The sequence below is a fragment of the Dermacentor albipictus genome, chromosome 8 (assembly GCF_038994185.2).
Source record: "Dermacentor albipictus isolate Rhodes 1998 colony chromosome 8, USDA_Dalb.pri_finalv2, whole genome shotgun sequence".
NCBI lineage: Eukaryota > Metazoa > Arthropoda > Arachnida > Ixodida > Ixodidae > Dermacentor > Dermacentor albipictus.
Genome location: NC_091828.1, coordinates 58682259 through 58706258, shown reverse-complemented (window position 1 = coordinate 58706258; position 24000 = coordinate 58682259). Strand labels below are relative to the sequence as shown.

The 24000-nt window shown below is 45.3% G+C and overlaps 1 protein-coding gene across 6 annotated transcripts in view; it reads left to right on the top strand.

The window, feature by feature from the left end:
- The window catches only part of LOC139048457 (sodium-coupled monocarboxylate transporter 1-like), a 142081-nt gene that overhangs the window by 19890 nt on the left and 98191 nt on the right, over nt 1–24000 (top strand). For 5 of the 6 annotated variants that reach the window (XM_070522847.1, XM_070522844.1, XM_070522845.1 and 2 more), the window contains exon 2: nt 22378–22764. In XM_070522847.1, the coding sequence (XP_070378948.1) occupies nt 22378–22764 (387 nt within the window). Of the gene's footprint in view, nt 1–22373; nt 22765–24000 lie in introns of all 6 variants that reach the window. The other variant, XM_070522846.1, reaches the window with a different exon arrangement.

Here is a 24000-nt window from a genome sequence, read left to right as displayed (position 1 = left end):
TTCGCGCTTATGCGAGACGCCGCGCGAAGCCCAATTCGCTCACTGCTGCTGCCGCGCTTCCTCACTCCAGCGTTTTGGCAGCGAGTTTGCGCGGTTACCAAGTGAGATGTATTCATGGTTGCTAGCGCGTGCGTGACACTGTGCTTCTCAATTTAATCAAGTCTACAAGTTTATACGACCCATAAAACCACTATTCTTAGTATAGCTAGCGGTCCACTAATTTGCTATCGCGATCGATGCTTCGCCTTTCGGGCGAAGCTGCGGCTGTTTTAATTCTAGCATTTTTTACACATCTCCTTAAACTTCTTTTTGTTCTTGAATACTCCTCTACCTTCCTTGTACAACTGCCAATGCAACTGCTGCATGGCGGGCCGCCTGGTGCAATATATTACAACTGCAATGCACAGAGCGCGCGCATCGACGCTACGCGGCACATCACGTGAGAAGTGCTACGCTGCAGTGTTAATGATGATGATATTTATTTTCATCATCTTTCAAAGGGAACGGAGCCAAATAGTCACGTAGCGAGCTTTGTTTAATAAGGTATACATGCTTCTCGTTCTACCATTCTTGTGTGCATCTCCTTAATATTGCTTTTCTTCCTCAAAGCTTCTCCATGTATCTTGTACCGCTACCTATAAACTGCTACATGGCGTGCCCTATGGAGTCATATGCAACTGCAATGTGTAGTGCGCAAGTACCGACGCTACGCGGCGCGCATCTCAGATGGCGTGAGAGGTGGTACCATGCGATGGAAGTGATGATGATGACGCTATAGGGTGATTGTGGTTTGTTGGCAATAACTTTGGAATGGGGCGATGATAAACAGTTACCTAGCCTGCTTGATTTATTCAGCTATGATATAGATGTTTTTCATTACAGGATTTTTTATACATCTGCTTATTCTTATTTTTCTTGCTCCAGACTTTATCTACCTTTTACTACGACCTGTACAAGTCCTACATGGCGTGCCACCTGACATAATATTATGCAACTGCAATGCAAAGTGTGCGCGCATCAACGCTAAGCGGCCCACATGTCACATCTAGTGTCTCCTTGCGCACTAGGGCACTTGCATTATTGACTGCAAAGGCGTCATCTTGTTGCAAAGACTTTTAAAGAGGCTCTTATTGTATATGTATGGACAGCTTCATTGAAAGAGGGATGGCTCATCGGCCTAATAAGGATAATGAACTTGGGGAATTAGGAGACAAGGACAGGGCCAGCAACGGAGGAATGCTTCCCCGCATGGTTCCACCATGCGGAGAAGTCCCAATTCCACAGCAAAGGGGAACAGCGCTCGTAGTACACTGTTCGTCACCGCTGAGGGACGGATCCACTCCTTGAAGCTGGCTACTTGCCGCCGGTACTTGAGTCGGATGGCTGCATACTTTGAGCAAGTTCCTGGTGGTTGACGGAGCTGCCGCTTTTCACACTAGACAACTTGTTTGTATGGGAGGTAGTTTTTCCGCCATGTTACCCTGAAGGTGTCTTCTTTCCTTGTGTGCACGCCAGTGTGCCAGGACATCCGGCGTATGTGCAGTACCGGTGCTGGCTTTGTGCAGCAGTACTATGCATGTGCGCCACAAGCCTGCAGGCAGTAGATATTCCTTCGGCATTTGTTGTAGGTGTTCACGAAGCTGTCGCCTATGTCGTTGTTCTAGAAAGGATGCATCTTCATTTGCGTCATTTTGCAGGGGCACGAAACCTGCTACATTATTGAGGCGGTTTAAGGTCAGTATCGCGCTAGCAGTGGCGTTCCCTAGTACTCCGCAGTGGCCTGGGCCATAGGCAGGTTGCGAACGTAGTTCCCGCGCCTACTAGGGCGCCCCTCGCGGCGGCGGGCGCGGAACCGGCAGGATACGACCAGCCAGCTTGCGTTCGGAAAGCCTGTATGTGCACTGTTTCGCCCGTAGCTGTTGCCTTTTCTGAGCAATGCCGAAGTGCAACCCGAGCTGTTGGGTAGTGGGCTGCAACAGCAAGTACACCAACTCACGAGGAACTAAGTTTTACAGGTTTCCAAGCCGACCGTATGAAGCAGAACGGCGTCAACACTGGATAGCGCTCGCCCGACGGCATAAGCTGTTTTATGTTCCGGCGTTATGCAAAGTGCGTTATAACGCTGAATTCTTTGCTTTTACAGCAATGATGGCAGCAATGGTACACCTGCACTCAGTGGCGTAGCTAGGTCGTCTGGCACCCGGGTCCCAATAGGTGTTCTGTCCCCCCCCCCCTCCCCCGGGTTTATTCGAGGAAGGCGAGGATATCAACAATTTCCGTGTCTCCAGATGTATATGACCCCCCCCCCCCCCTTCTGGCCCCTCGCACCCGCGCCCCCCCCCCCCCCCCGCCTTTGCTACGCCCCTGCATGCAGTGCGTACGAAGATATGCAGCAAACAAAGTAGTTTGTTTCCACACTGTACTGCAGTAAAGCTGTGGAACTCTTTCCCAGTCCTCTCCCATTCAAACAGCGCTATAGGGCTTGCTGAGAGATTTGAGGAGGGGTTGCAGCCGGCTGAGCTGGCATACACCCTTCTGCGCCCAGCATATCAATGAAGGGGCAGTTGAGATCACCAAAATTTTTGACAACGTGGTTTATTGGAACCTCCTTTGCACGCACTGAAAAATCGCAACATAAAAGTATCAAACTTCCAGTAACTTGGGCGAAAATATTTTCCCAGTGAAGTCTAACACAACTGGTAAGTTCATCCCCTTCTTGTGTGTTTGGGGAGAGCAACGTTAGAATACCTCTGGTAGGTCTTGCGAGTCGTTCGTACGCCCCACGTTCTTGGATGAGATGTTTTCGATTCGTATTTGCCGTCCTGTATGTACAGGGAAACTACCGCGGCGTCCTTGCACTTCCCTGCGATGCCAGCACGGCAATCGCAGCTCCCTGCTAGGATTTGTCTGCTGTCGCCGATCTTCAAGAATCAATCGCCTATAATTTCATGCGTCCACAGCGTAGATAACGAAGTAACTTACGCGGAGCTTCACGCATCTCGCTGGTGCATTATTTTTCGTTTGCGGAATACACCTAGCAGTCACTTCCGATCAGTGCGAGTTCAACACTTCCCTCACGTCGTAGACGTGCCCCACTTCAAATAGACGACTTCATTTCTCTAAATTCTTTTCACGAAAAAAGCTATCAAGATCTTGTAATTCCAGAAATATCGGCACGCTGTTTCGTGCCATCGCTACCGTTTGACAGGACGCCAAACACGCACCGCGGGCTGCTGACGTCGTGAGTAATCCTACCACATTCGCGCAACTTTTCGTGAGATGGCGCTAGGGGTCGGAAAGACAGGGCGCCGCCTAGCACTTGCAACGTGCCCGTACCCGAGCTTCGACTCTCTATCTTCCTTGCGATTGGGTCGGTGTGGGGTGCGCGGAATCAGCCGGTTGATTGTCGGCATATACAGCAATTTGCGAACTACTTGGGGGTTCTTCGAAGGCTTCGGGTCACGGACAGCCAGCAGTTCTACCGTGAGTACGCCTGGTGGTTGTTGACTGGCAAACACGTACTCTTGGGCGCGCGGGGCTTCAGCGTCGAGGCGGCGAATTCCCACTGCGGCTCGCGCACCGTCGAGCGTCGTACAGAAGGCAGCGTCCACGTAAAACGGAGCGGCATAGGAGCTGGCTCGGCTCTTCATGTGCCAATTTGCATATCACTGTCTGCGCTCTGGGTGACGGCGCGCGTCCTGGCAGAGGTTGTGAGTCGACCAGTTGCGTATGTGCCTCCCACGGTGGTGTCTATGGTGCGGGCTCCAACTCGGAGTCCGGGATTTCACCAAGAGCACGCAGGAGAGCGCGGCCTTCTTGAGTTGTGGGGCATAGGAGCTGACTACATTAGGGCGGTGTTCGATAATGTGTGGAAGTAATGGCAGCTTCGCATAGCGTCACAGATCGTGCAGCCGAACGTGGTGCGGCCGCTTGGTGACAATGCGGAGTTCCTCGTTGTACAGCACCTCCAACTGCTGGACGTGTTGTTTCGTCAGTCGGTACGCAAGCATTCTGTATGTTGCACGGTACACCAGCGTAGCTAGGACAAGCTGGCAGGCTGTCTTGGTTCCGGCTACGCCCGGACGCGAAGTTGGACGTAACTACCGGATTCATATGGCCGTCCGTTATGGATGGTCGTTGAACGTACTTTTATAGTGCCGCCAACCGAAGAACCAGGCGCTTGAAACTACACCGGAGGTTTGCAACCGTAGAAAAGGCTGCACGCTGGGAAACTGCACGCGATCTTGAGGTGAACAGCGACGTTCCTTCAGCAGATGCCCGTGCGTTAAACTTGTGGGACAGTAGGACCCGAAATCAAATCAGCTACGGTGCCAACGGTCTTTGCTACAAAGACTTGCTTAAAGTTCGCCGGCTAACTAGCGCCGCCCGACGTTATGCCCGCAAACTCCATCGGGACCGTTGGAAAGAACACTGCGCTTCTTTTAACGAAAGTACAGGTTTGTCGAAAATGTGATCCTGCTTTCATCTTGATGTAAATCCTCATAACATACGATGTCTTATGCCCCTAAATGTGAAGGTGTGCCTTTTGACATACTGCTACTCATGACTCCGCAAAGTTTATGGAAAACTGTGGCATGTTAGACCAGAATGCAGAACCAGTTGTATCTTCGCACTCACATTTTATTCAGATGATTTCGTAACCGAAAGGCGTTTATGATCATATAGGCTTCCAACCAGAGTGGCATCCATTGTTGATGCAGTGTATCCTTTTACCTCCCTTTTAAAGAGCTGTTTGCTGTAATATTTCTGAAGTCCTTGTTTTGGGCTTGTAGACGCGGCTATGACTGTTTTGGCTATTATGTGAGTACTTCACAGAAGAACGTATTATATTTATAATTAGTGCCACCAAATAAAAAAAATAGCGCTGGTATGACTCAGTGGTTGAGTAGCTTACTCCCGCGCCGCGGGCTCAAATTTGATCCTTGTGAGAACGGGGAATATTTTCTCATTCCCGGCGATAGCTGCGACGGACAACGGCGGCAGCGGCGGTGGACACCATCCCCAACCGAAACGGCCATTAAAATGATCCCAAAGAGTTTACGTTGTAAAATGGGTGGGACTGCATACGGTAGGCATTGCCAATTCTTGATTTGTACACTCATTGTGTACAATTCAAGTGTACAAACATTGCATTCAACCAGTACTAACGTACGGGGAGACTCACAACTTGGAGGCTGACAAAGAAGTTCGAGAACAAGTCAAGGACCGCGCAAGGAACAATGGAACGGAAAATGTTAAGCGTAACGTTAAGATGCGGGAAGAAAGCTATGTGGATCAGAGAAAAAATGGCGACAGCCGATATTATAGTCATTAAGAGCCAAAAATCAAATTATGGGGTTTTACGTGTCAAAACGACTTTCTGATTATGAGGCACGCCGTAGTGGGGACTCCGGAAATTCGGACCACCTGTGGTTCTTTAACGTGCACCTAAATCTAAGTACACGGGTGTTTTCGCATTTTGCCCCCATCGAAATGCGACTGCCGTGGCCGGGATTCGATCCCGCGACCTCGTGCTTAGCAGCCCAACACCATAGCCACTAAGCAACCACGGCGGGTAAGAGCCAAAAATGGAGCTGGCCAGGCCATGTAATGCGCAGGGCAGATAGCCAGTGGACCAGTTGATTTGCATAACGGGTGCTAAGGGAAAGGGAGAGCAGTCGAGAAAGGCAGAAAATTAGGTGGGGTAATAAAATTAGGAAACGTACAAGTGCAAGAAGGAATCAGCTAGCGCAATGTCGGCGTAATTGGACATCACTGGGAGAGGGCTTCGTATTGCAGTAGACATTAAGATAGCCTGGTGATGATGATGATAATAGCACAAAGCAGCGACTTTTACATGACTATATCAGAAAAATTGTAATTGTTTAATAATTTGGCTCAGATGCGGTTTCTTTATTTGTCCTCGTTTATTTATTTATTTATTTATTTTTTAAGTTAAATTACTCTGAAGGCCACTAGGGCGTTACAGAGAGGGGTGGTTAGCACTTGAGTAACGATATAGAAATGCTGGTCGTCAATGAAGATTCGTCAGGATTGCCGGCGATGGAGGCGGGAAGGTGGTTCCAGCCAGAGGCAGCCTTCGGTAGGGAGAAATTTGCGCACTGGTGTGTGTGTGGTACCAGGGCACATGGACTATCATACTGGGATCAATGCGGAAGGAAATGTATGGAGGGGCACGAGAAGCTTGCGTTTTAGCTGTGGAATATGATAAAAGACATCATGAAAGAGCCACAGTCGACCACCTTTTCCTCAAATAGCCAAGCCAGGTAGTTCGAGATAATGTCTGGTTGCTGGCACGCTTGCGTTGGGGGCATAGTTGCACAACATAAATCGGGCACATCGATTTTGAATTGATTCAAGGGAAGAAGATAGGGTAGATCAGAGATGCCAAATATGAGAGTCATATTCGAGTTTTGACCTGACGAGAGCTTTGTAGAGAGGTACTTTTGAAGAGTTCGGAGCAGAGGAGAAATTATGGCTAATGAAACCGAGTTTACGATTAGCATTTTTTAATTAGGCACTCAGTGTGCGTTTTCCATGAGAGGCTATTCGCAATATGGATACCAAGTAGTTATACGAATTAACTGAATTTAGAAGTACACTGTTAAGCACTACACTGTTAAGTGCACATTTAAGTGCACTGTTCTACGCTTGGGCTCAACCATGCCGCATTTTCATGCATGTGCGCAATCGATGGTAACATTTAGCAGAGGAAAGCATGGTGCCTCATTTTTTGGCTTCATTCTGCATTCCTCAGCACTTTCATCTGCTGCTTTGCATTGTTATTAACAATACCTAGCAGTGCACCAAGCAGCTCAGAATAATTAGTGTTCTTGTAGAACAAATTCTGGTGAAAGTAATGGAAATACCCTATAAACCATCGCATGTAATTTTTGAACTAACCTTTCAGAACTAAAAGTTTTAGGCCAATGCTCCAAAGAACATCCGAGTTGAAGGCCTTACTCGCGCTGTTAGGGCCCGTACATGGTCGCTCCGCACGTCCATTCCGCCCTCGTCCGGCCGCGTGCGTATGGCTCTCTACTGGTGAGCGAGGAGCGGACGCAAGTTTCCCGTCCGCACGCCTGCTCGTCTCTCATTGGCTGGTCCGAGGCGGATAGTTCGGCTGTCGTCACAGTAAACATGGCGCGTGCTGGAAGCGAAGCGAAGCGGGGACGCAAGGCCTAGGCTACAGCCGCGTCAGAAACAGTCTATTTTTTTCTCCTTTCTGTGATTTTTACCAGAGATATGTGGTACCCACGGAGATAGTCATCGGAAGAAGCAAGCCGGTGTACGCTTCCAGACCTCATCAGTGCGTGCGATCGCCAACAGAAACAGACGGAGCGCAGGAAGTGTGTGTTGTGTTTACGAGAGCGTCAGAAGAAATATTTCAAGCCGTCGAATTCGTGATTTCTTGTGCCATGCTTCGCGTGTGCGTCGCAAACGAGAAGTCCATCACACACACGTGCATTCTGAGCAGCAGCACACATGTTCAAGGCGTAGCGAAATAAGTAGCGTCCGATTAGCGCACCCAGCGAACACGATTGGTTTCTGTTCTGCGTATGCGGATCGTTGCCGCGAAGTGGTGAACGCCAGCCCTCGCAGCTTTGCGACGTAATGATACGATCAGTAGCGATAAGTTCTTATTGCCTCGTCATCGCTGCCATTCAACGTGTGAGTCGTTTTTCCGGCTGCGATGCGCCGTGGTGACCGCGACGTTCGAGCTGTGCTCTTGCTGTTATGAAGTCCGTTTGCGAGCTACAAATCGTGATATATATGTGCGATGTGTTGCAGCGTTACTGGGTGTAGAAGTGGTCGTACTACGCGATGTTCGTGCGCTCAGAAGTGAGCTGAGCATAAGTGTTGCCGGTTGCGTTTTCTTATGTAGTAGCCCGATAGAGAAGCCCTATCACACCGGCCTTTTCTGCTTCGTACATCTAGCGTTTGTTTCAAAAGTTGTTACTGCACGGGTTAAAGATGCTTCTGTCGGTGGGGTAAATTAGGGAACAACATTATAATTGCGTACGTCAAGACGTTCAGCGCTGTCGTGAAATGTGGACGCGCCTGAGAGCACTAATGTCATGAATGCAATTAAAAATTCCCAAGACAGTGTTAAGAGAACGGTTAAAAAAGAAAACATATGAGACGGTAAGCACAGCAGCTTGTGAACCCGCTCCTATAATACCTCGACCCGCGTCTGTTTGTAAATGTATGTTTTCTTGCGTTTGTCAATTTTTTTTCCATTTCCCACATTTCTTTACGTTGGAGTTTTTCTTAGTTCTCGCATTTGTGTGTGAATACGTGCCTGCTTCCATGCGTGCTTGCGCTGACCATTATTTCTGTCCTTTTATATTATATTAGCATTTGCTTTTGCTAGTTTTCATTCAGCAAAGTCATTACACATTTTCATTAACCAATCTCATTCAAAGCCCTAACTCATGTACACGGCAGGGCTGGCCTCTTCCATCTCATTAAAACCTTTCTCACTGGTCTACCTCGTCTTCTCAATCTGCCTACTCGCTGTGTTTTCTGTCCTTGCTTCTTGTGTTGCTGCTGCAGTGTGATTAACCAACTTGCTCAAAACAGATTTTGATCGCCTATGAAAACAGAAAGGTTTAGAGATATATTTTCTTAAAAGCGTCATGGGGTTGCACAGCAACTTAGCCTCTTACCTCTGTTCATGTTTATGCATCAGTGCATGTGGCAGCTCGCCAGAAGTGCACATGAACGGGTGCCATATTGTGAAACTACTCCTTGCTATGCTGTTGAATTTTTCATGCAATCAGTCTTAGTAAAGGGATGGTTTCGCCGCCCATCACATATGATGGCAAAAAATTTCAACACGAATAACATTGTGCAGTGGGGTGTCATTTCCTGTCTGATGCTTTCGTCGTTGCAAAGACATTTTTCAGTAAATGGAGCCCAGCAAAGCAGTGCACTGATAGCTTTTGCAACTTTCACCATTTATTACTTCACAAATGTCATTGTTTGAACCTGGCCGTCAATCGCTATGCCAATGGCTTGTGAATTAAATAATTGCCTCAATAAAACACATTCAACTTCACTCAGAATTTTTTAGTACAAACAATGCTAGCAAAGCTATTCAGGGTGAATAATTGTGCTTACATTGGTGTTATTTGCCGTCGGATAAACAAATGCAACAATGGCTGCGACATGACTGTGATTTGACGTGCAGACTGCTAATGGTGCATTTCAAGCGTGCCCTCGACTACTGCTATTAATAGTTGCCCGACTGAGTATTTTTGGGCCTAACTAAACTAATGATGTTTGATAATTGTTCTCCTATTCGCATTACTTGCCTGGGCCAGGTAACCAGAATAAACAATGCCACCCCATGAATGTGTGTTTGCATGCAAGCTGCCAACAGTGGCTGTCATTTTCGCATTGACTGCTGCCGTTTCACCAACAGTGGCGACGACTTGACTGCGCTTTGACTTGCAGACTGCTAATGGTGCCTTTCAAGCGTGCCCTCGACTACTGCTATTAATAGTTACCCGACTGAGGATTTTGGGCCTAACTAAGCTAATGATGTTTGATAATTGTTCTCCTATTCGCATTACTTGCCTGGGCCAGCTAACCAAAATAAACAATGCCACCACATGAATGTGTATTTGCATGCAAGCTGCCAACAGTGGCTCTCATTTTCGCATTGAGTGCTGCCGTTTCACCAACAGTGGCGACGACTTGACTGCGCTTTGACGTGCAGACTGCTAATGGTGCCTTTCAAGCGTGCCCTCGACTACTGCTATTAATAGTTACCCGAATTAGTATTTTGGGCCACACTAAGCTAATGATGTTTGATAATTGTTCTCTTATTCACATTACTTGCCTGGGCCAGGTAACCAAAATAAACAATGCCACCACATGAATGTGTGTTTGCATGCAAACTGCTAAAGTGGCGGTCAATTTCGCGTTGACTACTGCTGTTTCACCTACAATGGCTACAACATGGCTGCGGTTTGAAGTGCAGATGCTGAAGCTGCCTTTCAAGCATACCCCGATGACTGTTATTTCATGGTGTTCTTGATTTACACAAACGTGTACAGCTATTTTAAGAATTAAAATAGCATTGGCTCATGTCATTTAGAACATACTCAAAAATTTTTACAAGTGGAAATAAAGTTTCCACGTACCATATGCTCATCGGATACAAAGGCTCAACTCTTTGTATCCCAGCTGCAACACATGTTGCCATTAGGAAGTGCTGCACCACAACTGCTGTGCGGTAGTTAGACCCCACTGAAACACATGTGTTACATCAGTGCTTTGATACAGCCACACAGATTGTACAACCTGAGGAGCAGTTACCCGCCGTGATTGCTTAGTGGTTGTGGTGTTGGGCTGCTAAGCATGAGGCTACGGGATCGACTGCCAGCCACAGCGGCTGCATTTTGATGGGGGCGAAATGCGAAAACACCCGCACACTTACATTTAGGGGCATGGTAAACCCCAGGTGGCCCCAATTTTCAGTCCCCCACTACGATGTACCTCATATTCATATCCTGGCTTTCGCACATAAAACCCCATAATTTATTCTTTTTCTTGGAGCACTCATTGTTTCTGAGAAAGAAATTATAGTGTCTGACAGGAAGGAAGTATATTGGTACATTGGTGGTTTAGTCTGCATTTTCTTTTTCTTTCATAAACATGTCAGTTTACTGCACCCATACCACAAGAAAGCAATTTATAAATGGGCCTTAACACTGCATTTTGAAGTAATAGTGCAATAGCAGTTCTTTGTAGCGTACTGAATAAAGTTCACATGTGTTACCACTGCAAAGGTGCATTAGGCGAGCTCAAAAATGTAGTGCAATACTTCCTGCAATGCAAAATCCAGAGAGGCCTGATGTCCAAAGGACTTGGGATGTTTTATTAGCATACAGAGAAGGACAGAGCTCTTAAATGCACTATAGGGCCCACCTAAACACAAGTCATGCACAGTAGCTGTGGTGGTTCTCTATATCCTGGGTTTGGTTGTGTTGTGCAAGTGTGTTGTCACAGTTAGCAAAGGAAGTTATTTTACGAGTGATCACTCTGTCTGCATCACAATCAAAGCAATATTTTAGTGGTGCAATACTACACTTATTGGCTCCTCCTAATTTTATGTGGTGACATGCTGTGCCTTGTTTCATTCTACTGTCATTTACACGGAACATAAGGTGAGTTCAAGCGGCTCCTCGAAAACATCCCATCGTAACTTGTATTATTTTTGTTTGCCAGTAAACACCCACAACCTCGTGTAATGTCTCAACAAGGGACCTTTCATGAAATAAATAAATAAATAGAAATGACTAAATTCAAAACACTCTGATTTCTTATTCTAATGCTCTTCAGTTGTGATTGGTACTGTAAGCACGAGTATTTAATATCTGCAAATAATTACTGGCTTCTTAACACCAAAACATATGATTTTAACTTTGTGTTTATGTGTCTCGAAATTAGAAAATATTTGGTATTCGTAATCGGCGCCTTTCAGAAACTTCGCTACTTACGCAAGTGTACATAATTCGTAATTTGCTGAGCAGGCTCAAAGCCTGCCTACAGCAGACCGATAAATTTTTCGGAGCCCGCATTACCCGAAGAACGAAACAGCGCTACGATATCGATTAATACGGCAGCCGTATGGAGAAATAATCACAGCACCTTTCGATTTGAGGCTGTCGCCATAGAGAAAAAGATGCTGTGGCGTTCCCTGACTGCGGAGAAGTTTTGTTACTGTTTCGAAAAAAGCTATTTCGTTCCTAGATACACAGGCTTGGAAAAGCTTTGTGGTCGATGTTAATTATGCACGATTAAATCAGGATTCTGTTATGCCTCATAGTTGCGCGTTCCATTGGATTGTAGCGCAAATGCTCGGTGCAGCTCGGCAGTGTATGTTCGGATTCGTAGCAGAAGACACGCATTGATGTCTCAGCCACGGCTATTGGTATTTCGTTCTCTAAATACATAATTAGATGCATAGAGAAATTAATTATAGATTGAACTTGAACTTAATAAAGGGGGGAAATTACGCAGAACTATTACGTCAAACTTGAACTTGCATCCACAAAAGTCATATAGACGAAAACATGCCAGTGTCGTCTGCTGTCAAAATTCGTTGCTAACCTTGAACACGGTTGCTCCGCCGAATGGTTGCCAGCTGTCAATAGACCGCGTCGTCCAATAGGAATGCGCATGTGATCCGCTCGTGCGGATGGAGCACGGCTGGTCCGAGGCGGACGGACGGTGTCGTCACAGCAAACATGGCGCTTGCTCGAAGCGAAGCGGGGGCGCGAGGCGTAAGCTACAGCCGCGTCAGAAACAGTCTATTTTTCTCCTTCTTATGATTTTTGCAAGAGTTATCTGGCACCCACGGAGACAGTCACCGAAGGCAGCAAGCCGGTGCACCCTTCCAGGCATCGTCAGCGCGTGCGATCGCCGGAAGAAACAGACGGAGCGCAGGAAGTGTGTTGTGTTTACGATAGCGTCTGAAGAAATATTTGAAGCCGTCGACTTCGTGATTTTTTGTTCCATGCTTCGCGTGCGTGTCGCAAACGAGAAGTCCATCACATACACGTGCATTCTGAGCAGCAGGACACATGTTCAGTGCGTGGCGAAATAAGTAGCGTCCGATTAGCGCACCCAGCGAACACGATTGGTTTCTGTTCTGTGTATTCGGATCGTTGCCGCGAAGTGGTGAACGCCAGCCCTTCGAAACTTTCAGAAGTAATGATACGATCAGTAGCGATAAGTTTTTATCTCCTCGTTATCGCTGCCATTCTGCGTGTGCTATACTGTGCGTGAGCCGTTTTGCCGGCTGCGACGCGCCGAGGTGACCGCGACGTTCGAGCTGTGCTCTTGCTGTCATGAAGTGTGTTCGCAAGCTACAAATCGTGATATGTATGTGCGATGTGTCGCAGCGTTGCTGGGTGTAGAAGTGCTCGTTCTACGCGATGTGCGTTTGCTCAGAAGTGAACTGTGCAGAAGCGTTGCCGATCGCGTTTTCATATTTAGTGCCCTTACAGATAAGCTCTATCACACAGGCCTTTTCTGCTTCGTACATCTATCGTTTCTTTCAAAAGTTGTTACTGCATAGTTGTAGATGTTTCTATCGGTGGGGGCAAATTAGGGAACAACATCATAATTGCATACGTCAAGACGTTCAGCGCTGTCGTAAAATGTGGACGCGCCTGAGAGCACTAATGTCATGAATGCAAATTTCTGGCAGCCTTGATTTTCATAATGTGGACACTAGTGTGAAGATCAACAATTTTTAGATTTCATGAAGTAAATTGCTTTATATTTTGTGATGCAAGCGGCTTACATAGCCAAAAATCTGTCCTGCTTGTTTTTGACTAATGACTAAGCACCGAGTCTGTTTGTAAAGACACAAGTGGCATGGTAGATGAATATGTTATAGGTAAGAACTGGATACTACCTTCTTATTAACTAAAAATTTTACATTTGCTGACAAAAAGCACTACGAATTTAAAAATGAACACGTGGGACGAGTTGTAACTAGTAACTGTCACAGGTATGGTGTTATATAATATTCTGCTAGCAGCCAGCAGAACTGCGTGAAAGAAATTTCGCCCAGAGTTCTTTTTTGACAGAAATTTACTACCCAGCCAGACAAGATATTGCCAAACCATCAATTTTAGGCCCGTACACATGGTCACTTCTTTATTTTATGATTTTCTGGGCATGACAGCCATGGCTTAACTTATGCACGGAGTTGAGTTGCTGCATGTGAGAAAAAAAAATCACTGCGTAGCTAATAGGAATTAGACTGGTACAAAAAAAATTATTTATCTTTATGGCTTGTAGTATAAGTGGTGCTGTTCATTTGATGCACACAGTAACACGTGAACACAAATGTATTTGTACCTTGCATTTATGCGCATGTGTGTGTGAATAAAACAGCGCAACTTCTAATATCAAAGCACGTTGCACCAACTATACCCATTAAAGATTGTCTATGTGGTAGTCAGCTGATCGTATTGAAATTTTATCACATGGTGCAGTTACATTTCATACCTGTATGTAAACCTATTTAAGAACTGTATTCACTGCATGCGAGAATCCATATTTTAGGCCAATGCAGTAACTGGGGTAGCAGCTTTTTAGTTACCTTTTGCCACAGCTTATTAGAGGGATCTTGTTGATTATGCCATCCAAACAACTCATATGAAGGTTTATGTTTAGTATACCAGCAGTGAAATACTGAATGCAGCTGCAATTCTTTGTATACTAGTGAGATTAATTCCACTGCTCATTGTTCTGTAACGTGTTGTTCTTCAGTCACACGTGGTGACAGTATTTGGCGTCACGAGTTCTAGGCTATTTTTCACATGGGCCTTTTGATAAAGTGAAATCTGCCTCTTCAACAGTCAGTTTAGTGGAAAGCCACCACTGAACCAATAGCTCAAAGGCCAATTCCTGCATGCTTTTCGCCAATTGGGTAGTGCGCGGAAACTATGTGTGATACATCACTTCAGCTACACCAATAATCACACAGCTAAACCTGCCACATATAGTTAAGTCATTGATATAGGCAGAGGAAGATGATTTACGTATGTAACAGTTACTCATCCCTTGAAATGTGAATGACCCAAACCTTCACGAGCATATCAGTCGCAACCATCCAGCAGCACAAGTGGGAACACTTGTGCTATCACAAACGAAAACAAGTAGAATAGTACCACCGTCTCAGCTGGTTTGTTGTGATTACCTTGCCTGCAAGTTTCTTGTTTATATTGGATAGGCTTCCTACTTCCTACAAATAGCTTGTATACATATTTGGCCTGCACTGCAAAGAGCTGATGTGACAAAAAAATGTGTACACCTTAGTGTGATGTTGCTTTTCATGGTGTTTCAGTTTACTTAATACAGTTTTGAATTTACAGATTGCTTCACATGTTTATAGCTAAAAGCCACTGAAAACTACTTGCATTGTGACTGCGAGGTCACAACACGACGATTTGTGTGGTATCCTTCCTGTTCATCGGTGTGTCCTTGCACTATAAATGTAAAACGTCACACCTGCAAACCTGAGCATCCACCCTTACATTTCAAACACTTTTTTGAATGCTCGGCAGTTATGCTTACAAGCACATTGTGACAGCAAATCTACACCACCATAATTTAAGTGCGATGTAAAGGGTTGTTTGTGCATATCCAAGCTGTTCTAGCGTGCCTGCAGGGATACAGCATTGTCCAGTGGCACCGTATAGTTCAGGCGTAACAGTGAACTAGTAAACAAAGCGGCTAATACTAAGCTGACCCATATGTAGGAGCATTATATTATCTAACCCACACGCAAAGTTGCTTTCAGTGTAGTGAATAACCGCAGCTTTGATTTACCAAGTTATATTACTGCACACACAGAGCGCTGAAACAAAGTCTGTACAATGGTGAGAAATGTGCCAAGGAATGAAAGAATACTTGATGTGTGGATTTGAATAGTAGATGTGAATGCATACCCAATTCACCAGTATGTATGTTTTCTTTTGGAACAATTTTACATTTGGCACAGAGGCTGAGCCACTACGGCCTCTTGACTGCAAATTTCTGTGCTCTCACAGTGCTGATGGGAGTATCGTTCATTTGGCTACCCAAATAGTGAATAGGTAATAGAGCACTACAATCTTTCAGTTTTACGCAGAACACCTTGTGAATTATTCACAAAACTGGATAAGGAACCTAAGGAACTATTCGGACCTAAGGAACTATATAAGGACCTAAGGAACTATTCGCTGGTTTGTTATGGAAATAAAAAAATGACAATGAATGTTTCCTCGCTTTTTGTGTGGCCCTGTCTTCTGCCCTACGCACCTTCATTTCATTGTCATGTGCATGTTAAAACAGCAACTAAGTAAGAAAGACAAACACAAAACTACTAACTACATCAACCATTTCACGCCACAAGAGGTCACTGAACTCACTGCTAAGCTACACTTGATAATGTCGGTTTGCTTTCAAATAAATACAGGCACTGGCCAGCTGTTTATGTTATGCTATGCATTTTTCATTTTCCTAAAATATGGCTGTGCATGAGCTAGCAAGGTTGTCACTACATAAATACATAAACAACATGCAGCTCATGCCCAACTAACTGATGTAACCTGATTAGAGCTCATTTTTTATATGTAGAGCAATCAAAATAGAACAGGCATGTATGATGCCGACAGCAGCAAACAATCTCAAGTCGAGCATCCTTGTTTGGTGCCATGGGTGAAAGAGGGAGCATGCCTGTCAAGGTACAGCTTAATTTTGTGCGCTTTGGTAATGTTTGTACATTGTTGAAATGTTAAATTAGGTATGTTAAGTAGTAAGGTGGCAACATATTGGGTAGCCAGACTGGCAAGAAAGAATGCAATTGTTTGATTTCACTCAAAATAAGTTTTCTTATCAGCAGTGTAAATTATATGCTTTCAAATAAGTACTCCCCTTGGAAACATATCTCACATAGGTCAAACATAGGTCACCGCTATACATAAATATTGCTTTAAGCCAGTCATAATGAATTGTACATTCACTGCTTAACCTTCAATTCCTTGCTGCATGAAGTTAACCACTTATGCATAACTTTTTTTTTTGCACACGGTGAGAACTTCAGTCATCGCTGAGCAAATAATTTAAGGAAAAGGCATTCCATGAATCCAGCTGCTTTAAGCACTCTTAAAATTGGCAGAGTAAAAAAAAAAGCACGAGCAAGCGTGTCAGCAAGCTGTACTCGGAGGCTCACACGCGTGCTCAGTGGTAAAAAGGTGCGTCTTGGCGATCTACGCAAATGCATTCCGCGACAGATGTGCGTGTGTTCCGTGTTCTTGCAAGCTGTCACTAGCACTACAGAAACCGCGCCACTGCGCTTCCGGCGACACTATCAGTTTCGCGTGACGCAGAACGTAGCACGTTGGATAATTAGAGAGGTTTTGTTCTACGAGCCAAGGCAGCGCGCACTGAAAGTAATCATGCGAGAATACGTCGCGTGCTGCGATTTGATGCGATTGCAATACATCTGTAAAAGGTGGCGCAGATAAGACGACTGTGCAATGTTTCGAAGAATGATGACGGTGCCAATGCAACACATACGGCTGCAGAACAGAATGTGGCAGCCTAGAGTCGCATTTTCACCGGAACGCGGAAACTTGAAATCAGATCTGCAAAAATATGCCAGTGTCGTCTGCTGTCAAAGGTCGTTGCCAACCTTGAACACCTTTGCGCCGCCGAACGGTTGCCAGCTGTCAACAGGCCTCGTCGCCCAATAGGAGTGCGCGTGCGTTCCGCTCGTGCGGATTGAGCGTGCATCCAATTTTGCGACACCTTCCGCCTTTCGGGCTTCCGCACGCGGCCGGACGAGGGCGGAACGGACGGGCGGAGCGACCATGTAGGGGCCCTTAAGGTTCTTTCGGTCCACGGGGCTTCACGACAGACTCTAAGAATGCCGCCCCCTACCGCTCTGTAGTGTACGCGCTGCGTTCGTGCTTGTCTCCCTTTCTTTCTATCTCCCCCTTCCGCTCTGTTTCTCTTTTTGTCCCCCTTAGCCCTTCCTACTGAGCAGGGTAGCCAACCGGAACTACCTCTGGTTAACCTCCCTGCCTTTCTCTGCATTATTTTCTCTCTCTCTCTCTTTGAGCTAACGAATGTTTTTTTTTTTCGACTGTCTTTGCCGCCTCTCGCTACAATCGAGGTTTTGGGATTTTTGCTCAAGCCGCTACTGGTGCCACATCTCTCTTCGTTTATCGACGGGCCGCTTTATTCGGTGTAATGTCGCGCAAAGCACCGAACGAGATCGCCGGTTTAATACACGCCGCTATGGCGCATTCTATCTGATGCTGCCGGAGTGCAGGTGTGAATCCGCTCCGGTGGATTCTATGTCATCACTGATGCAAACAATCGGTCTTCACCGTGGCTCAAATATACACTTTCCTCTTCCCGTGACTCATCTTCCGCTACACAGTCCTACTTGTTTCGTATTCGTTATCCATACTCACTCCTCCTTCTCATGGTCAAACCCCGCAGCATCAAAATTGATCCCGTTCCGAGAAAACACCAAAAGAAAAGAAAAAGAACGGTTCGCTGAAAAAAATTCAAGTGACGTGTTTCTGGATAACAGTCGATGCGGTGGTCTGGCCAAGGAAAGAACGGTATGTTATTGGCTTCACAGCAGTACACTCATGAAGTTGTCGAAAGGCAATTGACGTATAGCTCTTTTCGCGCAGATTTGCCGACAACGTTGCCATCTATCTTCTCTAGTGGTGTATGTGTAAAGTGTAAGGTAACCGGCTAGGGCATTGAGTGCTGACGGCATAGCAAAGAGGGCAGTGACCGTTGACGACGTTTACTGTTTTTCCATATTGAAATGGGCGATATTTTGCTGTAGCGCAGTGATGGCATCGTAACTCCTGCAGCTTTAGGCAGGGAGCCGCTTGCGTACACGATGACTTGTTAAGTTCGTTTTTCTTCTGCACTTCTGCAATTTATGCAGTACCATACGAGTACATTCGATGTTAGCGTCCTCGCGTAAAAGTGCTCAGGTAGCTACACGTGCTGTTCAAGCTTGCTTAGCGCTAGTACGAAGGTATTCACTTCAGTAAGGTACATGTCACCTTTCTCGATGAGGCAAGAGGACCCTGCGGATAACTCTGGATCGCGGCCTTTCTTGGTGTTCCATGTGTATTCATCATCAAGGTGTGCATTCATCATCAACAGCCGAGACGAGATTCTCGGCTGAAAACAGCAAGTTAGTGACATTATATTCTTATAATCTCTGCATAACCCATCGAAATTGTGAAACTTTGCAGACATAGAGCGAACAAAGGTGCTATGGCGTGTCTTTCTTTGGCACGTTTTTACCCTGGTGAATTTCTGAAGGCGCAGACGTGCTGAAGAGCTGTTCTCAGCGAAGCGGAGAAGTTTATCTCAGAAAGGGTGTCAATTGCTTTACTGAAGAGAAATTGGAGCAACTTCCTACTGGTAAGGCGGGCGGCTTGGTGTTCTTGCGCAAGGGCATTTATGACACGATGGTATGGCGCCGTTATTTCAGCCGTTCGGATCTGCAAAGACAGATTGCTTAAGAAGATTCAGAGCTGTGCAGAAATGCTGTGAAATATCAGCGCGTTGCATGAGGCGGTGTTGCACATGTGTTAAGAGGAAGCTTTAGCTCGGGTTCTCCTCTCTACATACATGTAAAAGGAGAATTCGTTTTTCTCGGCAACCACTGCACCGAATTTGACGAGATTTGTTGAATTTAAAAGAAAAACTTAAGGTCTAGTGACTGTTGGTTTTGAATTTTTGATTAAGGTTCTAATTTTTGTATCAAACATTGGCAAAAATCGAAAATTAAAAAAAACGAAACTATCAAGTTTACAACTCTGTACCTCAGCAACGAAAAATGACAATAAAATTATGTGAATTGCATAGAATAGTGCAACTAAAGCGGACAAAATTGATATGTTACACATGAATCTAAAAAAACTAGTAATATGGAAATACAGCTTTTGCAGAACCTTCGTACACAACGTAACAAATTCACGTAACCTGTGAAATGACAGATCAAATTTGTCCACTTTCAATGGTCTAGTGGATGTCGCTTACAGAACCGCGATATCTGCTATTGATGCAGTGCTATGAATTTATAAACTTTGTACTTCTATTTTTTTCAAATGTTCGTATATTTAAAAATGCTTTTAACAAAATTAAGAACCTAAATAAAAGTTCCGGTTGCAACAGTCACTAGAATTGAACTTCCTCTCTCACATGCAAAAAATATCAATAAAATCTGCCCACGGTTTATCTCAGAAAAACGTTTTTGCGTTTTACATGTATTTGAATAGGCCGCGTCGGAGTTGGGCTCCAGCTAAAGCTTCCTCTTAAACACGCAAATCAAGCTGAGGGCTGGGAGCGTGGACCGGGAGTAGCGGCAGCGAATATTTCTGTTGAAGTGTTCAGGTGTTCTGTGCGCGAGCGGCGGATGTGACGGGTGCAGAACGTCCGGGCAACCGAAATATGGTATTTTTACCTATGAACGCGACGAGGTTGCCTCAGCAAAAGAAACTGTGCTTGCAAAGGTTGACAAAAGGGGAAGAGCGACTGTGCATTTCTTCGAGTTGCGCAATACATTTATGCTGAAGCTCAGAACTCCTGCGGCTAAAGGCAGGTTTTTGCAAGAGTTGCTGTGGTTTTGTGAATGCACATACTTACGTTGAAGACACACCATACAAACAACAGGCAGGCAAGTACTGATGCAATGCACTATTTTGAAGCCATCTTGCAGTTATCTTCAGGTGCATGACGAGTTCTAGATGACAGTTAGCGGCAGCTTAATTGTACCGCACAGTGGGGTTGAATGGTACATGTTACTTTACGCACGCGACTATGAATGCTCAACGACGAGTCACTAAGCATTTTTCTTGCAAAATTGATTGTCGTGTTTCTGATGTGTTCAAGTAGGGAGGATGTTTTGCCGCTGGTATTTGGTAAGCTTTAGTGATCTGCATAAACTTTTACGCAGTTTATTATTGCAATACAAGGGGTTCCCCAAACGATGCCATCTATTCTACTTCAGGATCTTGACAAAGTGTATTTCGATACGCGGGCTCCCACCACAGGCTTCCCTTGAACGACCAGCGGTGAATATCAGTGCAGCAGATACTCTCTCATGTGTCGCTCGTTCAAGAAATGACGTACCGTTCAATAAAGTCACGCGGTGGGAAAATTAGTCAAGCATGCGCAAACGATAATTAACTGCGGAAATACGAATACGGGGTGTTATAGGCCTGTTTCTCTTGTCTCGCGCATTTCGGACGATTTATTCTAACCTCGCCATGAGGCGATGTCCGAATCCACGCCTCAGCGACAGCTCCTGCCGAGTAAAAAGACGAATCTTGGAGGTTATGCTTTGGCTGACAGCAGGCGCCGCAAGCAATCGCGCAGGTGGAAAAACGTCATGGACGTCATGTTTCCGACGCCACTCATGCGCGTCTCCTGCCCGGCCAGGAGTGATAATTTCCCGAGAGGCGCAGCCAGTGCGCGCGCATTGCATTGCTAGTTCCCTGGAACACTGAGCGGGGTCGTTTCAACAACGTGGAAACGAGGAACAGCTGTTTCCTTTGCCCGTCGCCCTGTTGCCATTACCCACATTACTCCCCTCTCTTTGATCCTAATTCCTGTACTGGAGAAAAGACTAGCCTGCGTAGCGGTGCAGTACAAATACGCACTGCGTTTGTGATGAGGGTATGACACTACATTGCTCCTACGATAGAGTGCTAAATAAAGCCTAGTACATACGCGACGAACAAGCCTGAGGGTGTAATTGGGTACGTAAGCGATTTTCTTCTTCGAATGTGTGGGACTCTTGTGTGTCAAATGTGCGCGTAGTAAAAAGGAGAATTTTGTACTTACAAAAACGGGCGTTTAGCGAAAGGACTCGGTGATGCATTTGGTTACATAGGCTCGTATTGTTCGAAAACTGACTGAACAAATCCACCATTCTAATAAACAAGGTACTGTGACATCAAATTGACTTTCCAATTTTTATGTTATACGAAGTAGCACTTCTCATTACGTTAGTGGGTAACCTCTACCTGATTCAGCAAGAGGATTATCCTTTGATAAACACTCACGAGGCAAAGTGAAGTGAACTTTCAAGAATGTAATTTCGTGAGATATTTGGATGTTCATATGTTTTAAAGCAATCTAGCTGTGAATTCTCATCCTTCAAAGCATAGCAGCAGTAGAGTCCAGAAATCAAACATTCCAATTTTGTAAATTTACAATAACGATACCGGAATAATTTATTTAGCTATTGTGAAAATAAGGTTACAAGTTGTCCACACTATGGTACCGACAGTGTAACAGGATATATTGGGAGAACACCAATATATACTACCCTTTTACTGACTGCAACATAGCGCTGCTTTTTACGGCTACTAGCCTATCTATTTCTTCAAGCTGTTGCGTATTCCTATATATTTAGAATTTTGTTCAATTTTTGAATTTGCATATTTTGCTAAACGTATTATTCTTCTTCTTGTTATTATTTATATTATTATGAATTTGTATGAAATCTTTATTACGCAAGGCTATTAAAGATCCATGCTAAATACCTGCGGAATATATATCTTCTTTTCAACTGTACTTTGAACTAGAATAACATAAATGAATACCTCGTATTCATTCTCGCTAAATAAGAACTAGTTTCTTTTTCTCAAACCTGTACAGCCGTAGGACTGAGCGGAAAAAATAATAATGTGCTAAGTGCCAAGAAAAGTAGATCTTTGTGATGCGAGCATAGAGCGTTGTGAAGGTTTTTCTCGTTGCAGAGTGATTTAACATCCGAGTGTATCCTGCAGGAAGGACCCTACAGGCTTTGAGAGCGGGAGAAAAGATATCTGTTTGGCGATGAACGTCCTGGAATATGTCCTGTTCGGAGTTCTGGTCCTCGCAAACCTTTCCCTTGGTCTTTGGTTCTCCTTACGGAAAAAACATGGTCGACGCACTGGTTCGACTTCCGCAGCGGTGGAAGTGTTTCTTGGAAGCCGGACACTCATGATGCTTCCTCTGGCAGCTTCAACGGTGGCGTCCACCCTGTCGTCAACGGGGCTTGTCGCCTTGCCTGTCCACTACTACGCGTACGGCTGGCACGTGCTGTGGGCTGCGGCGACGCCTCTCTTACTTTTCCCTTTGGCTACGCGCGTATTTGTGCCCGTAATCTACGACCTTGGCGTTACTTCAATCTTTCAGGTAAGCTGCGTCACTTGTTCTGGCATGGATCATTCTTTGCGAAGAGTGTGAAATTGATAGATGGCGAAACGACCGGTATGCTGTCACATATATCACCTACGCACCGGCGCATTCGGCAAGAACAGTGTTGGAAATCGTATTCAGTGGTTTCATGACGTTGCAAAACCAACTTGCTCAGCGGCATCCTTCTTTTTGTAGGTTGTAGGCTTTACTTCAAAATCGCGTATGAATGCTTCAGAAGTTTTCTCTCTTAATCCGTTATGTGTCTGTGTCTTCCCATCATACGATAATAATAATAATAATAATAATAATAATAATAATAATAATAATAATAATAATACGCGCGTGCTGCTTCACATATGCACACTTTCTGCCTAGCTAGAAAAAAAAAAGTTAACTGCATCTCAGACAATATGAGCGCGAGTGCATGAATAGCAGACTTCATTTCAGACTGCTTTATGGAATAGCAAGACGGGTCCTCGACAGAAGAGCAGATCCTAGCACCCTAGCCATGCAGAAGCATAAAGCCCCTGCCATGTTTCTAAATATACAGTGTTCCTAATATGAAAAAAATATATATCTAAAGAACCCTAGTTGGCATTTAGAAGTTGGACAGTGGTGCACTGAGTACTCGTGCATGTAAGGGTACGTATTACACTCTTGGGATGGTCATGTATAGAGTCTTAATATTTGCAATGTTTCCTCATTACTGCCGTGGCGGTGTCGTGTATTGTTGCGGAAACGTAGAGTTGAGTACATTTTGCATGCGGTCGTATCACAAGCGTTGTACGTGTTTGAGTGATGTCATCATTAGCCCCTTTTGATTTCGACTGCAGGACGAAGGAAACTCCCAGCGATATATAACTATCCCTGTCGAGCGCTAGCTGATTCCAACTTGTGACTGAAGATTTCTTAATTTCATCTCTCCATCTAATTTTCTGCCATCCTCGTCTGAGCTTCTCTTCACTTGGCACCTAATCTGCACCTCCAATGGCCCCCTGGGTATGTGCGCTACGCCTTACATGGCGTGCCCAGCGCCATCCTTTGCTCTTGATCTCTACATAGAATATCGGCTATGTCCGCTTGCTCTCTTATACACGCCACTTCATTCCTGTCTTTTAAAATTGAGGCAAGAATTTTTCGCTCCATTACTCTTTGCGCGGTCTACCCCAAGTTTCTACCCCGTATCACTGGTAGAAATCAGTGATTGTACACTATTCGTTTCCACGACAGTGC